Consider the following 17,024-nt stretch of genomic DNA (forward strand, 5'->3'; position numbering starts at 1 on the left):
AGAGACGGGGTTTCACCATGTTGACCAGGATGGTCTCGATCTCTTGAGCTCGTGATCCACCCGCCTCGGCCTCCCAAAGTGCTGGGATTACAGGCTTGAGCCACCGCGCCCGGCCAGGATTTTCTTATGAAAACAAACAATCTTTTTCCTCTTCCTTCTAGAAGGAGTTTGCTCTCAATAAGCAATGGAATAGTAGAGCTGCTAACATGTTCATTTACAACTATTCTCATAGCTAAGGACCATGGATTCTCTAGCAAAGTCTCCTTTTCTATCAGAAGTAAAAGTGATGTTTTTTGCTCTTGTGTCCTCAATCATACTGGCTAAAGGAAGCAAAGAGAAAGATCCTGAGAAATATCAGCTGCTCTATCCCTTGTGTGTCCTCTGTGCCAGCAGTATACATGAGAAGGAGTGCTGGATTTCAGAGTTACTGGACTGAGAGTAGCAGTATCCTACCTTTGATTTGCTGTACAGACTTAGACCAGTCAGTTAACTTCTCTGGGAAGCTCTGTCTACAGATTGAGAGAGTTGGTCTAAATCAGTGTTATCAAACTGCTTTCTGAATGGACCTGTCATAGGTGCCTAAGAAGGGTGTCAAGGTGAGCGGGCAAGACCCCAGGTCTTCCTCCCCATTTCAACCAGAGGAGCTCTGGAGAACCCTTATTTTGAAGAAATGTGTCTACAAATAAACAGCTTGAAACTACCAGACTAGAGAGTTTTGTAGTTCCTCTTTAGTTTGAAAATTACTTATTTTGAATTCTCTGATTCTAATAGCATCCTGTTTATGCTAGTTATAAAAACATGCATTGGAAGGAATAAGTTGTAATAAACTTGACTCATCCTAATATTTTTAAATAGCATCCTAGTATTTCTAAAGAATAAACCAAAATTACGAAAGCTTAATATTTGCAGCATAACTACCAGTAGAACCGAAACTCACGAGAGACCACAGTCTTTGGTGATACTTTCATTGTCAGGCCTTGGATGAGAAAGAACATCTATATCCTAAGTGTTGGGGAGTGGTTGCAGGGAGACCCAAGTTTGACCTGAAAAGTTGCCTGACACAGATGCTCCAACAGTGTTCATGTAGTAAATGAATGGCCTATTCTGAGCTTAGATGTTCCTAATTATGCCAGTGTTAATAAGTTACAAATAGAGAATGAACTATTTCAGGAGCTGAGCAGAGAAATCCCAGATGTGGTAGCTTTTGCCTGTAATCCTAGTGCTTTGGGAGGCCGAGGTGGGAGGATTGCTTGAGGCCAGGAGTTCAAGTAACTAAGCAGAGAGAATAGGGATATTTCTAACCCTAAATGTAGCATTCGTCCTGGAGACAAAGTTCTTAACTCTAAAAATTAGATAACAAATTGAGAGTATCGATAGCCTCGTGTCATGCCTGCTGTTTTTGTTTTGTTTAGAAGGTCCATTGCATTCAGAAGCAATGAACTTCTCAGGAAGCTCAGAGCTGCTGGTGTTGGGGATAGGCCGGTGGTTTGGATATCACATAGCATGGGAGGTAAGTGCAGCTTCAACTTTGTGAAGTGACTGTTGTGATGTGATTTTCAGCCACTGTGGCCAACCTAAAGTTACTGTATCTTTCCGTTTTACTTAATAGTGACCCCCTTGCCCTCCGCTAAATTAATCCGTGTGGCTATGACTAGTAGTTTTTGAATTACTACTCTTGTTCTGTGCCATCCCTTTCTCTAGAAAGGGGCAACCTGTTACAGACCAGCGTAGTGCTTTCGCATAGTGATAATGAATAAACGTTGAGAAGCAGCCCGTTTCATATACACCACCTCATAAACATGCCTCAGCATTCCTGGGTGGCCCCAACGGTGCCCCTTTATTCTTTCCTGCTCCCCTTCACCATTGCAGAGTCTGTGGTCACTTTAGTGCCCATAGACCCAGACCTTGGGTACCTGTTCACACCAGGCCCAGAGCTGCTGAGGTGCAGGTGTAATTGAGTGTCTGTTCTTGGGGTCCTAGTGGTTGCTTATGGAACTGCCTCCCCTGTGACTCCCTGAGTCCAGTCTGAAATTTTCACCACCCACCTTGCAGAAGGCCTTTCTGCAGTATAGTATTGGGCCTAGTTTATCTGGTGAAGCATTTAGGATTGCCTCTGAGGCAGGGATTTTTGCTGAGACAAAGGTGGGTGTAGCCCTTTGTGTCCTCAAAGACCCACTGTCATCATCTTTGAGATCTTTGTGTTTCATTATTGGTTCCAAACCCAGGGTAGGGGGATGGAAGAGAAGGCATCTCCCGAGAAACAGTTCCCATGAAACATTTCCCTGTGTTCTCCATGGGGGACTGTGTGCTGTGGGATCACAGCACCGTCCTAACAGTGTGGTCATTAGCGGGCCGTCATGGCAGGCTGAGAGACTAGCCACAGCACACGCATGTCCTCAGGGAGCTCCCAGTGCTGTGTGCCTCACGTTCCTGCAGTGGGACAGTAGATCCTGTGAGACGAGGATCTGCCCTATGAATGGGTTTCTAGAATCTTACCTGTTTGTAGACTTGCACTATAAGGATCAGGAGTATGATGAAGTGTTAATATTTTAAGGCCCTCTTTCTTATACTACGGTACTGAGAATTATTGTTTAAACCATTTTTAAAAAGAAAGCATCTCTTTTTATGTATTTCTTATTTGGCCTTTTTTTTTTTTTTTTTTTTTTTTTTACAGTAATAGAGGGAAGGAAAATAGCTTATGCATGTTCTTCCTTGTCTGTGGCTAGGTCTTCTTGTCAAAAAGATGCTGTTGGAAGCCTCTAAGAAGCCAGAAATGAGTACTGTTATCAACAATACCAGAGGAATAATTTTTTACAGTGTCCCTCATCATGGATCACATTTGGCTGAATACTCTGTTAATGTTCGCTATCTTCTCTTTCCCTCTTTGGAAGTCAAAGAACTCAGCAAAGGTAATACTTTCTGTCATAAAGGAAATTGGGGTTATATTAACTTCAGTTATACAGAAAAGAAAAAAAACAGTTTCTTCCTTGAATATATTATCTCATTTATAATTTGTATATAATTGTGTTTAGACTATTCATGGAAGATTTGGGGCTTGGGCTTGATTTTTCTTTGATAGCTTCTCATTTTGTTCTTAAGCCATTATTTACGCAAGCATTATAATTTTAATATTATCTTAAATACTTAAAATTAGAAAAATCACATAATGTTTTGCTTTTAAATATTATTCCTAATTACTGATAAATGGCTTTTCCCCATGAGTGGAAAATCATCAACTGTTAAAATGTAAATTAAACTTTGAGATTGTTAGTTTTAATTTTAGAGTACTCTATTTGTTTTGAATAATAAGCAGTTTTCTCTCTGGAACACCTGTGAATCAGAATTTGGACTCCCTGGCTCGAGCCTAAATATACTAGGTGTCTTTTTGCTCATATTTTCTCTTTGTTCCACTTATGGAGAATCTATTTTTTTTTTCTAAACCTTCTGTTGTTGGACTTTACTTTTGTGGAGTCAGATTTTGTTTTCCACATGTGCCTTCTTTCCTGTGCCCTGGTTGTTCTGCACTCAGGTCCACTTGTCTTGTGGCCCCTTTATCTTTTCGAATAATTCTAAAGATCCTAAGTAGAGGGTTTGTGAGTTCCCTTCTGTTCCTCATCTAGCTGCTTTTTCTGTGGCCAGCTTTTCTGTTTGCTTATCTGATCCGCTCTTTTAGGTCATAGGCCTATCTGGTGCCTCTTGGTTGCCCTTTCATATGTGAGGGTGACGGATGGGAAGGGACAGGCACTCTGTGATTGTAGACAGGCTTTTTGATGGGAGGCTGGGCTTTGGGGTGGGTGTAGTGGTACCATCATCACACTGGTGGATGCCTGTGGTCCCACACAACCAGACTGCCCTGGGAACTGCTTCCTACCCCCAGTAATGTGATAAAGCCTCTCCTGCTGCTGACTGTCCTGTCAGTTCTTGGTCTTAGCTTTTTCCTTGAATCTTATCTTCTTGGCAGGGGAGAAAATAAACATGTGTACTCAAGCCACCATCTTGAATCAGAATTCTAATTTCCTCTACATTTGAAAGTTTAATGCATTTTATTATGAATTGGGTAAACAACTTGTCACAGTCTTGTTCTGTATAATTTTACAGATTCTCCTGCGCTTAAAAAGCTACAAGATGACTTTCTGGAGTTGGCTAAAGACAAAAACTTCCAGGTGCTGAATTTTGTGGAAACACTACCAACTTACATTGGCAGCATGATTAAGCTCCATGTGGTGCCTGTGGAATCAGCAGGTATTCACTCTTTTGAAACTTGTTGGCTATTAGATGCTTAATTGTACCTAGAATTTAATTGTAAACAACAATTTTTATATCCAGGTTCTCAGTTTTAGGAGATAGCTCATGAAGATCTAGATTTGAATTCTGTTATTATTTTCAGCAATAGAATTAAATTTCTCTGTAAACATAATTCAGGCATTACCTCTCCCCACCCTTTATGTAACTGATTAGATGAGAAGGGTTAATTGGTTAACTCTAAGTTAAGTCATCAACAGTGAACTCTATGGTAGTAAAGAAAGCACGCTCTTCTATCAGCTAGATTGAAAGGGGCATTTATTAGACTGATATTTGCATGTAGAACCCTTAAGAAGATCAACTAGAAGTGTGGAAGCTTTCGTAAATAGAAGATCCATGGGGAATAATAAAGCTCCAAGAAATATTCCAATCGGAAAAACTAGTGTTGAAACACAATCTCTTCATGATCCTGGGGTTGAGAGAAATGGCCAATGCCAGCTCTCTAGTGTCATGTAATGTCTTAAAGATTCTTTGAGGGAAGAGTTGCTAGATCTTAACTGTCTTCATAGCCTCCTCTATTACTCTGTACAGAGTACATACCCCGTACATTCCACCACTGAATTGCTTTTGCCTCACCTGGCCACGTCTTCAGCTTGCTGGTTATCTCTGGGAACCTCTTTCTCACTCTGAGGCTGGTGTAGGTGCTGTCCTGGTGGTGCCCAGCCACATCGTGGGTCCTTCAAGCTAGGCACAGTGTGCATCTGGAGTGCTTGCCAGAGGGTTCTTTTGTCTACATAATGAGTTTTGTCCTAACTTCATTATATGTTATCTAAAGAAAATGAAAAATATGTCATACTTTGCAGGAGAAGTGAAAAAAGTTTTATCTTAATGTAATATGCAATAGGGTGAGGAGTTACTATTTAGTAGTTGAAGAACTTGAAGAGTTCCAGGGAACAGCTGCCAGATGTTATTAAAAAGGACTTTGGAAGCTTGAAGCAACAGCAGAGTTTTTTGTTTTTGTTTTTAAGAGACAGAGTCTCACTTTGTCATCCAGGCTGGAGTTCAGTGGTACTATCATAGCTCACGGCAGCCTCAAACTCCTGGGCTCAAGCGATCCTCCCACTTCAGCCTCTTGAGTAGTCAGGACCACAGGTGCACACCACTACACCTGTCTCATTTTTAAATTTTTTGTATAGATGGGGTCTTGCTCTGTTGCCCAGGCTGGTCTCAAATTCCTGGCCTTAAGCAGTCCTTCTGCCTTGGCCTTCCAAAATGCTGGGATTACTGGTGTAAGCCAATATGCGCAGCCCAAAAGCAAAGTTAATATCATAGACCAGCTGCTTGAAGTGGCATAGCCTTGTCCTAATACTGTTACCGAGAGACTCTTCTTTCTTTATGACTGCCACCTGCATTCCTTACCGAGGTGGCCTCACTAGTACCTCTTATTGCTTCCACACAGGGGGACTTTGTTAGCCTGAAATATCTCAAGCACTGAATCATTTTTACTCTGGAACTGATCATTGGGATTTAGGTTTATAATGAATCCCATGTGAGACATTCCCATTCATTTCATCAGGACAAAGGAGCTTATTAGGAAATTTATAACAGAAACTCTGAGTAACTTAGAAATAACCCACAAGTGTAAGAAGGTTTTGAAGATGCTAGTGCTGTCTGCTCGCTGTGAACTAAGGAAGTAGGCCAGAACACACACACAAAGTTTATGGAAAGCATAAAATTATCGTTATACTGACTGAAAATCCATTCCTGCATGTTTTATCAAATGTAGTTTAGCTACAATCAAGCTTCAAGTTCCTTTATCTTTTAAGAGTCCCTTGTCACAACCAAAGCAATATCTAGAACTACCCATTTGGCCTCTTTCAGTATTGCCAAGGGGAAAGCTTATATTTTTACTTAGGTTTATTGACTTTTCTGTTTTCTTCAGATTTAGGCATTGGAGATCTAATTCCTGTGGATGTTAACCATTTGAACATTTGTAAGCCAAAGAAAAAGGATGCTTTTTTGTACCAACGTACTTTACAATTCATCCGTGAAACTTTAGCCAAAGACCTTGAAAACTAACAGTTGTCCTCTTCCAATTTTCATATGTGAGTTCAATGCAAGAAACTTGGTGTTCTGCTTCTCTTTTTAAGCTCTAAGCAATCATGCAAACCTAGTGATCATAGCGTCAACATGGTCTGGAGTATGTTGCAGATTACAGAACATTGTTCTCCCTTCAAGCGCTATAAAGCACCAACGCGGAAGTGGCAGGCACAAAAGGAAGGGCTGGATTGGGTTCCTTTGGTATACAGGAGTCCCTTTGTGCCATTTTATGGTTCAGAGTGTTGGGCCTGGTGACTGGAGCAAAGCTGCTGTGATAGAATGTCCTTTTCCACCTGTGACTTTTCCGGTGCATCCAGGAAGGGCACGGCAGGTTCTGAGGGGAGAGCCACCATTAACTCAACTTACCATAAAAATGCTATTAGGAGAGTACCTAAAATGGAGAGAAGAAAGAACTAGAACATTCAAGACTCTCTTAGTTCTGGGTATTGATTTGAGGTAAATTTTTAAAACGTGTCAATTTTTTAAACTTTTAGTTTTTAACTTTCAGTTTTTTTTGTTTTTGGAGACAGAGTCTCAGTCTGTCACCCATGCTGGAGTGCAGTGGCGTGATCTCAGCTCACTGAAGCCTCTGCCTCTGGGGTTCAAGCGATTCTCCTGCTTCAGCCTCTTGAGTAGCTGGGACTACAGGCGAGCGCCACCACACCCGGCTAATTTTTTGTATTTTTAGTAGAGATGGGGTTTCACCAAGTTAGCCAGGATGGTCTTGATCTCCTCACCTTGTGATCTGCCCGCCTTGGCCTCCCAAAGTGCTGGGATTACAGGTGTGAGTCACCGCGCCCAGCCTCATTTCTACCTTTTATCTGACACATTATTACTGGTGTTAACTTTGCTAGACCTATTCTCATGCATGGGTCAGTTCCTTGTATCTATTTTAATATTGCTGAGAACAAATCTTTTTCTTTTTTAGAAAAATTTTAGCTTATAATAACTCTTTCCAGACTATAGTTACCTATGCTTGGAATTTGTCCTAAAGATAAAGTAGCTAATCTATGATTCATCAGAGTATGAAATAAAACTATTCTCAGCCATTATATGGATTAGCAATTCTTACTATCGAGATTCTCAGATTCTCTTGGGCTAAATAAACCTTTTTTCCTTGCTCATTTGTAAGTGGTGTTAATTGACCTCTATAGCATGGGAGAAGTAGGAAATCATGTTGATGACTTTGTTAGAGTAACAGCATTATTGAGGTATCATTTACATACCATAAGATTCACTGTTTTAAAGTATACAATTCATTGGGTTTTTTTGTTTGTTTAGAGACATGGTCTCACTCTGTTGCCCAGGCTGGAGTACAGTGGCATGATCATAGCTCATTGTAACCACAAACTCCTGGGCTCAAGAGATCCTTTTGCTTCAGCCTCCCAAGCAGCTAGGACTACAGGCACATGCCACCACACCTGGCTAATTAAAAAAAAAAAAAAAAACAAAACTTTTTTTGTAGGACGAGGTCTCACCATGTTGCCCAGGCCACAAACTCCTGGTCTCAAGCCATCCTCCTACTTCGGCCTCCCAAAGTGCTATGATTATAGGTCTGAGCCACTGTGTCCAGCCTCAATTCAGTGGTTTTTAGTATAGTTCACTGAGTTTTGCAACATCATGGCTATCTAATTTCAGAATATTTCATCGTTCCCAGAAGAATTAGGGAATTCCCATACCCATTAGTAGTCATTTCCCACCGCTGCTTTCCCCAGCCTGTGGTAAACACTAATCTATTTTCTGTCTCTATGGATCTGGGCATTTTATGTAAATGGAATCATACAATATGTGGTCCTCTCTGCCTTCCATTAGCATGTTTTCAAGGTTCATTTATGATATAGCATGTATCAGTATGTCATTGCTTTTTATGGCCAAAGTTACTCCACTGTATGATATGCTATGTTTTCTTTATCCATTCATCAGCTGATGGACATGTAGGTTCTATTCATTTTTTGTCTATGATAAATAATGCTACCATGATTATCTGTGTACAGATTTTTGTGTGGATAGATTTTTTGATTCTCTTGGGTGGAATTGCTGGTCAAATGGTAAGTCTATGCTTAACATTTTGAAGATGGTGGACTTCTGTAGATTGGGATAGTCAAAGCTAAAACTGGAGTGCAGCATCTCAAGGTAAATGGGTCATCAGTACACCCCATCAATACCTAATTGTTTGATTATACAACAACCTAGCAAAACCCAGTTATTTTATTATATAGATATAGTAAATATGACAGTTGCTAACAACGAGTGTACTAGCTGATGTCATAACATGGGGAGAAGGCGTAGATATGTTTAGGAGAACAATTACAGAATCTAGATGAAATGTCTTTAATGATCAAAGAGCTATGAAGAAAATAATGATTTGTTGGGAGAAATAAATCATTATTTTATCTATAGAAATAGAGTCCAGAGGCAGGGCGTGGTGGCTCACGCCTGTAATCCCAGCACTTTGGGAGGCCGAGGCGGGCAGATCACCTGAGGTCAGAAGCTTGAGACCAGCCTGGCCAACATGGTGAAACCCCGTCTCTATTAAAAATATAAAAATTATCCGGGCATGGTGGCACGCACCTGTAATTTCAGCTACTTGGGAGGCTGAGACAGGAGAATCACTTGAACCCAGGAGGTGGAGGTTGCAGTGAGCTGAGATCATGCCACTGGGTTCCAATCTGGGTGACAGAGCAAGACTTCATCTCAAAAAAAAAAAAAAAGAGGAAATAGAGTCCAGAAAAAGACAAACTGAAGAGGAGACCAGAAAGCAGACTATGTTGGCTTGAAGCAAGGGTGCCACTCACATATTTGGCAGCCCCTGTATACAGACAAAAAGCAAGTCCCCTGTGGGCAGATAATATAATATTTGTTTATTTATTTGAGACAGGGTCTCTCTCTGTCACCCAGGCTGGAGTACAGTGGCACAATCACAGCTCACCAGATAATTTTTAAAAGGCTTGTCCTCTTCCAGCTTATGGCTTGGAGCATAGAGCAGGGATTTGTATTTCTGATCCCACTTTACCTCTTTAGATGGGTCTCTTTGTACAAGGTCCCACTTTGAGGTCATTCGCAGAGCCAAAAGAAGCAAGCAAGAAATGGAGCTATGGTTTTGGCAAATTCCCAAGGTAAGAGGGACAGAAGTTAAAGACCAGGGCTTGCCAAGAGAGTCTGATAGTCCCAAATATATTAAACTGGGACTGCAAAGGGCTATTACACAAAGTAAGGATGACCTAGAAGCAACATACTGTGCTCATGACTCCTGGGTGATTCAAGGAATCTCAAGCCCACCACTTGAGTTAAGAGGATTCCAGACTGGTAGTGTCTCCAGGCATCTGACAGAAGCAAATTAGGAAGATACAGTCACCCCAGCCTTTAAATTATTCCTACAAATAGTTTTTCAAATGCCATAATCAGTGAATAAAGATAACCAGGCATACAAGGAAATAAGATACCATGAATGAGAACAGTAGCAGAACAGACGCCTCTGCCAAAAAAATTAATAGAAACAAAACAACTATGCTTAGCTTTTTTTTTTTAAACACAAGGTTGAAATATCTTCATAAACAGGCTTATATAATGACTTAGATTTTAGAAAGTCTCAAACAGATTCAACTTAGAAATACATTTGAGACAAGGAAACTAGTTGAAATTAGATTACACCTGAACAAAGTGTGTGAACTGGAAGAGAGGTCAGAAAGAGAAAGTATTCAGAATGTAGCGCAGAGAAACTAAAGGTAGAAAATATAGAAGAGAGGCGAAGGACATAGACAGTAAAAAGAGTCTGCCATAAGAGGCTTACTTCATAGTGGTAAAAGATTAAATTCAGGCCTGATGTGGTACACTTTGGGAGGCTGAGACTGGTGGATCACTTGAGGTCAGGAGTTCGAGACCAGTCTGACCAACATGGCACAACCCCATCTCTACTAAAATTAAGAAAATTTTACTGAAAATACAAAAATTCTACTAGAAATACTAAAAATACAGGCATGGTGGTGGGTGCCTGTAATCCCAGCTACTTTAGACACTGTGGCAGGAGAATTGCTTGAACCTGGGAGGCGGAGGTTGCAGTGAGCAGAGACATGCCACTGCATTCCAACCTGGGCGACAAAACTAGACTCCATCTCTAAATACATACATACATATATACATAAATACATACATACATACATTAAAAATTAGCCAGTTGTGGTTACATGCACTTGTAATCCCACCTACTTGGAAGGCTGAAACAGGAGAATCGCTTGAACCTGGGAGATGGAGATTGCAGTGAGCCAACATCATGTCATTGCACGTCAGCCTGGGCAACAGAGCAAGACTCCGTCTCAAGAAAACAAAAAGATTAAATACACTAGGAAAATGGTAAATTTTAATTGTGTATGAATGTGAGTACATGGTGTAAAAATTATACAAAAATGGAGAAAACTACAAAAAGAGACAGACGCCACAGGAGATTTTTAACACACCTTTCTTGGCCTGCTGGAATATTTAGAGCCCTATACTGTATCCAAGGAATAGAGAATATATGTTCTTATCACATTTGACCAGATGGTCAATACTTACTTAGCTCATATGGTCAAATGAAGAAAAATGAACAGTGAAATAAAAACAAAGAAAATAGGTGGAAGGATTTTTAAAAAACATAAATGAAATAGAAAAAAACATAGAATCTCTGCAAAACTAGAAGCTGATTATTTGAAAAGACTAATAGTTGACAAACCATTGCACAATCAAGTAAAAAAAGGCACAAATTGCCAATAATAGGAGTGAAGAGGAACTATCACTACAATGCACACATTAAAAGAAAAGAGGATATTAATAAATACTTTAGGCCAATATTATTAAATTTTTAATAGAAAACTCCAAGGAAAATACAGCTTACCCAACTTGCCCATGAAGTAGAAAACTGTTACACAGTTTTATACCTATAAAAGGAATAGAATAAGTGATTTTAAAATCTCAGAAACTATAGGCCCAAGTGAATTCCATACACTATTCCTTACTGGTCAGGAAGGACTAGCCATATTTATTACTTTGAGATTATCAGTGTATTCTTATTGCTGAAAATCATCAGAGAACGTTTATGACCTATATTTTATGTCTTAAAATTAGCTTAGAACAAACCTAGACAGAACTTGACTGGTAAGATCTACGAGAAGTTTAAGGAGGAAACAGTTCCAAAATTATCAAGTTCTTCCAGTTAAAAGAGTGTTGTCCCCAGCTCATTTTATGAGGTTAACAAAACATTGATACCAAAACCATTCAATGACAGTATAAAAAAGGGAAAGTTACAAGCCGCTCTCACTTATGGATGTAGCTGCAAAAATCCCAAGCAAAAATATTGACAAGCTAAATGCAGCAATATTTGAGGATAAAATAATCTGCCCAAGTTGGAGTTACACAATGAATGCAAGGTTTGATTGGTATTGAAAAATCAATCAGTGTAATTCACCACATTAAATGAAAGGAAAAATGATAATCATTGCAACACACACAAAATATCTGATAAAATTTAACCACTATTCATGCAAAAGATAAACTTAGCAAGCCAGGAAGAGAATTTTCTCAATAAAGGATATTTAAAGAAAACAACAACAATAAACAATACTTAGTGGTAAAAATATTAACACCTTCCCTCTGAGAACAGGAATAACACAAGAATGCCTACTATCAGCATGTTTAACATTGTACTAAATGTCCTAGCCAACTCTTTAGGCAAGAAAAAGACACAAAGATACAAGGATGAGAAAGGAATAAACAAAATTGTTTGCTGGTGATACGATTATTTATATAGAAAATCCAAAAGAATCCACAGATACCATGTCTTGTCAATTCCAAGACACATTTTACAATATTTGAACATCTCTGGAATTGGGCTGCATCTCACAATAGATCTTGAGTCATAATTTAGACGCATTCTTAAGAATGATGGTACATAAGTGGTAGATCTGATAAATGATGGCATATTAGGTATATCAAAATACAGTAAATTGTTAGAATTTTGAGAGTTTGGCAAGGTTGCTGATACAGTCAATATAAAAACATCCATATATAAGTATACTAGCAAAAAATAGCAAATGAATTTTAAAATAAGAATTATTGTTAAATATAATGACATTAAGATTATGAAAGAAAATGAGATACACATTGAAAGTATCGGGAGTTAAGTATGATAGCAGAATTGCTTTAAAATATTTCAGCAAAGGAAAAATATATAAAGCAAATATAGCAAAGTATTATTGTTAAATTTAGGTGACATATACGAGAGTCCAGACTGCTCCCTCTGATTTCATGTATGTCTGAAATTTTTTATAACAAGTTAAAAACTAAGAAACATCAAGGAAAACCTTAAATGAAGAGATGTGCTGGGTTCTTGGACTGAAGACTCAATACTGTAAAGCCATCTATTCTATTCCATGCAGTCCCAAAAATTCCAACAGGTTTTTAAAAATGGAACTTGGATTAATTTTAAAATTGATATAAAAATACAAAAACTCAAAAATAGCCAAGATACTCTTAAAGAGAATATGGTAGGAGTGCTTATCAGATATCAAAGTTAAATAAAATAAGACAATGTTGTATTGGCACACGGATAGACAAGGAGGCCAATGGGACAGAACACGGAGAGTCCAGAGGGGCTACATTCCAGAACAGCCACATGAGAGGCTCAGGGAAACCTCTTCCCCAGAAAGACATCTATTAAACTGGTCAAAATTAGCAAAAGCAATCATTCGGCATCTCCAGAGATTGACCAAAAGGTTTACAACAAATGGTGAAACATTTATTCAGCAACATCTAAGGAATCCTGGTAGGAGAGGACGAGGGCATCACTTTGGAACTAGCACTAGAGCCTTCACCACCGCCCACAGATCTCCCTTGCACAAAGACCTTTTCCAGCAGGTAGAGTGTAATTAACAGCAAATCAGTTACACACACACACACACACACACACACACACACACACACACTTCCATTCCCTATGACTAAAAAAAAAAATATTGATGAAACCACTTCAAAAATCAATCCTGCACATGGTCACATCTAACTTTAACACGTTTTCAAAAGTAGATGATTTTCTAGGTCATAGTCTCTGGTCACATGCCAATAAAATTAGGGGTAAGCAATTTAAAATACGAAAAAAATAATTAAAAACAAACCCTTAACTACTTGGAAATTATACAGTCTCCTAAATAACCAATAGATCAAAGAGAAAATAACAAATTACAATCTAGTAATTCATGAGAAGGAGAAAATTTCATGCCTAAATGTATAGAGTGCAGTTAAAGCTAAAATCAAAGGAAGATGTGTAACTTAATTAAATATTTTTATTATTGAGAAAGACTAAAATTAAAAACTCAGTTCTACTTTTAATTAAGATTAGGAAAAGAACAAAATTAATAGTACAAAACAGATCCAAATTAAAGTTAAAATTAATGAAAGATGTTTGAAAAACAAAGGAAAAATACATTTTTTGACAGAGTCTCACTCTGTCACCCAAGCTGGAGTACTGTGGCGCAATCTTGGCTCACTGAAGCCTCCGGCTCCTAGGTTCAAGCGATTCTCGTGCCTCAGCCTCTCAAGTCGCTGGGATCACAGGCATGTACCACCACACCCAGCTAATTTTTACATTTGTAGTAGAGACAGGTTTTTCCCATGTTTGGCCAGGCTGGTCTCAGACTACAGACCTCAAGTGATTTGCCTGCCTTGGCTTCCCAAAGTGCTGAGATTACAGGCGTAAGCCACTGTGCTGGCCAATGCAAAATATTTTTAAATACAATACAGAGGGAGCTAGGCATGGTGGCCCACACCTATAGTCCCAACACTTTGGGAGGCCAAGGCAGGAGGATTGCTAGAGGCCAGGAGTTTGAGACCAGCCTGGTGGCATGCCCCTATAGTTTCAGCTACTTGGGACCTTAGGTGAGAGGATCATTTGAGCCTAGGATGTCAAGGCTACAGTGAGCTATGATCACGCCACTGTACTCTAGCCTGGGTGACAGAGCAAGATCCTGGCTCTAAGAAGAAAAGAAAAGGCCAGGTACTGTGGGTCATACTGGTAATCTCAGCACTTTGGGAGGTTGAGGCAGGTGGATCATGAGGTCAGGAGATCGAGACCATCCTGGCCAACACTGTGAAACCTTGTGTCTACTAAAAAAATACAAAAATTAGCTGGGTGTGGTTGTGGGCGCCTGTAGTCCCAGTTCTTGGGAGGCTGAGGCAGGAGAATCGCTTGAACCCGGAAGGCGGAGATTGCAATGAGCCAAGATCATGCCACTGAACTCCATCCAGCCTGGTAACAGAGTGAGACTCCATCTAAAAAAAAAAAAAAGATACAAGATAAAAAAGAAAAAAAAAATAGGATATATAAATCACAAAGTTGCTCTTTGAAAATGTCAATAAAATTGAATAACCCCTTAAGGAACCTAATTCAGGAAGCAAGAGCAATGGTTTATTACTGAATAAATGGTCCTTGTGTAAGCATCCCTCAGGAAGAAGTTGTTGGGTCCACTTCATAGCATTTCTAAACTATATTCCAGTTGCTTTGAAGAGTTGCTATTAGCCCAGACAAAGCCTATAGCCTTAGCCATTCTACCACACAGATTTATTCAGATGTTTCTATGACCATCTTCTATGATAACACAGAATAAAATCCTCAACTGTGATTTAAGGCCCTCTGGAAGTATCTTTACCATTGGCAGCATCCTTTCTATTAATCAACTCTGTTACTTTTCAGATTCTTAACCCTCCTTTCCACTCTGCAAAAGACAACATCAAGAGAATGAGAAGATAAGCTACAGACTCAGAGAAAATATTTGCAAAACATGTATCTGTTAAAGGACTGTTACCCAAAATGTATGAAGAACACTTAAAACTCAACAGTCTGTTTAAACAGTCTGTTTAAAAACTAGGCCAAATATCTGAACAGATACTTCACCAAAGACAACACACAGATGCCAAATGTACATGTGACAAGATGTTCAAAATCATGTCATTAGGAAATTGCAAATAAAAATGAGACACCACTACATACCTGTTAGAATGGCCAGAATCCCAAAACACCATCAGCACCAGATCTGGTGGATGTGGAGCAACTGAAACTCCCATTCACTGTTGGGGGGAATGCAAAATGGTACCGCCACTTTGGAAGATACTTTGGCAGTTTCTTACAAACATACTCTCTTACCATGTGATCCAGCAGTTGTGCTCCTTGGTATTTACCCAAATGAACTGAAATCTTATGTCCACACAAAACATACAGATGTTTATACTAGCTTTATTCATAATTGCCAAAACTTGGAGGCAACTAAGATGTCCTTCAGTAGGAGAATGGAAAAACTGGTACACTCAGACAATGGATTATATTCAGCACTAAAAAAAGAGCTATTGGCTGGACATGGTTGCTCACACCTGTAATTCCAGCACTTTGGGAGGCTGAGGCAGGCGGAACATGAGGCCGAGAGATTGAGTCCATCCTTGCTAACATGGCGAAACCCCATCTCTACTAAAAATACAAAAATTAGCTGGGTGTGGTGTTGCACACCTGTAGTCCCAGCTACATGGGAGGCTGAGGCAGGAGAATCACTTGAATCCAGGAGGCAGAGGTTGCAGTGATCCAAGATCACACCACTGCACTCCAGCCTGGCAAAAGAGTGAGACTCTATCTCAAAAAAATAAAAAATAAAAAAAAGAGCTATCAACTCAGGAAAACACTACATACTGTGATTCTCCCAAATCTTCCCTAACCCTCTGTTCACAATTACTCTCTCAATTTGTACTCTTAATTTTTGGGGGACAGAGTCGCACTCTGGCTGGATTGCAGTGGTGCAGTCTCAGCTCACTGCAACCTCTGCCTCCCAGGCTCAAGGGATTCCCCTGCCTTAACCTCCCGAGTAGCTGGGATTACACTCGTGTGCCACCTCGCCCAGCTAATTTTTGTATTTTTAGTAGAGACAGGGTTTCACCATGTTGGGCAGGCTGGTCTCAAACACCCAGCCTCAGGTGATCCACCCACCTCGGCCTCGCAAAGTGCTGGGATTACAGGCATGAGCCATTGTGCCTGGTGTCATTTGTACTCTATCTTATTGAGATACAGGCAAACAGTTTGCCTTCTATGAGACTGCGTTTTAAGCCTATCTCCCCCGCTCCCTTGGAAAGGAAGTTTCTGCAACTGGCTGCAGATTTATTGAATTCAATATATCTCCTTACTGGCCAGGAAGGACTAGCCGTATTTATTATTTTTAGATTATATTCTTATTTCTAAAAATCATCAGAGAACATTTATGACCTGTATTGTGTGTATTAATTAGCTTAGAGCAAACCTAAACAGAACTTGGAAGAGTGTTTACTTCCATCTCCTGCCTTTATGTTGTAATAGACTCAAACTAGCAGTTCAGGCTTTATAAGTTTGCTATAAAATCATGCAGAAAATGAATTCTAGCAGCTCTCAAGTCTTGTAGATAACGTAGCATAAAGTTATTATATGTTGTGGCAGAGGTCCCTGTTAGCAGCATTCAAGTCATAAATTCTTAACCAAATGATTACTTTTCTGTTTTTCAACTTAATTTGATAGTTAAAAAAATGAATCAAAACCCAAAACTTAAGAGGAATAACTAGTAATTGCATTTGATCCAGAACAGATGGCTAGTCAGATATTCCAAGGTTCTCTTCATATCTGAAAAGAAATAAACCCAATTTTT

General features: G+C 39.5%; 1 protein-coding gene and 1 long non-coding RNA gene across 8 annotated transcripts in view; one reads left to right on the top strand and one right to left on the bottom strand.

Annotated features, from left to right (window-relative positions):
- Positions 1-6,366, top strand: part of SERAC1 (serine active site containing 1) — a 57,527-nt gene extending 51,161 nt beyond the window's left edge. For 5 of the 7 annotated variants that reach the window (XM_032253201.1, XM_032253202.1, XM_032253198.1 and 2 more), the window contains 4 exons: positions 1,413-1,510; positions 2,727-2,909; positions 4,099-4,242; positions 6,185-6,321. In XM_032253201.1, coding sequence (XP_032109092.1) covers positions 1,413-1,510; positions 2,727-2,909; positions 4,099-4,242; positions 6,185-6,321 — 562 coding nt within the window. Of the gene's footprint in view, positions 1-1,412; positions 1,511-2,726; positions 2,910-4,098; positions 4,243-6,184 lie in introns of all 7 variants that reach the window. The other 2 variants (XM_032253195.1, XM_032253199.1) reach the window with 1 other exon arrangement.
- The window catches only part of LOC116533444, a 19,398-nt gene extending 3,155 nt beyond the window's left edge, over positions 1-16,243 (bottom strand). Inside the window, exon 1 of the long non-coding RNA XR_004261293.1 lies at positions 15,736-16,243. This is a non-coding gene — a long non-coding RNA (uncharacterized LOC116533444). The remainder of the gene's footprint in view (positions 1-15,735) is intronic.
- Positions 16,244-17,024: the final 781 nt, after the last annotated feature.

Source organism: Sapajus apella, unplaced genomic scaffold (assembly GCF_009761245.1).
Source record: "Sapajus apella isolate SASKATOON/1434 unplaced genomic scaffold, GSC_monkey_1.0 scaffold82, whole genome shotgun sequence".
Classification (NCBI taxonomy): domain Eukaryota; kingdom Metazoa; phylum Chordata; class Mammalia; order Primates; family Cebidae; genus Sapajus; species Sapajus apella.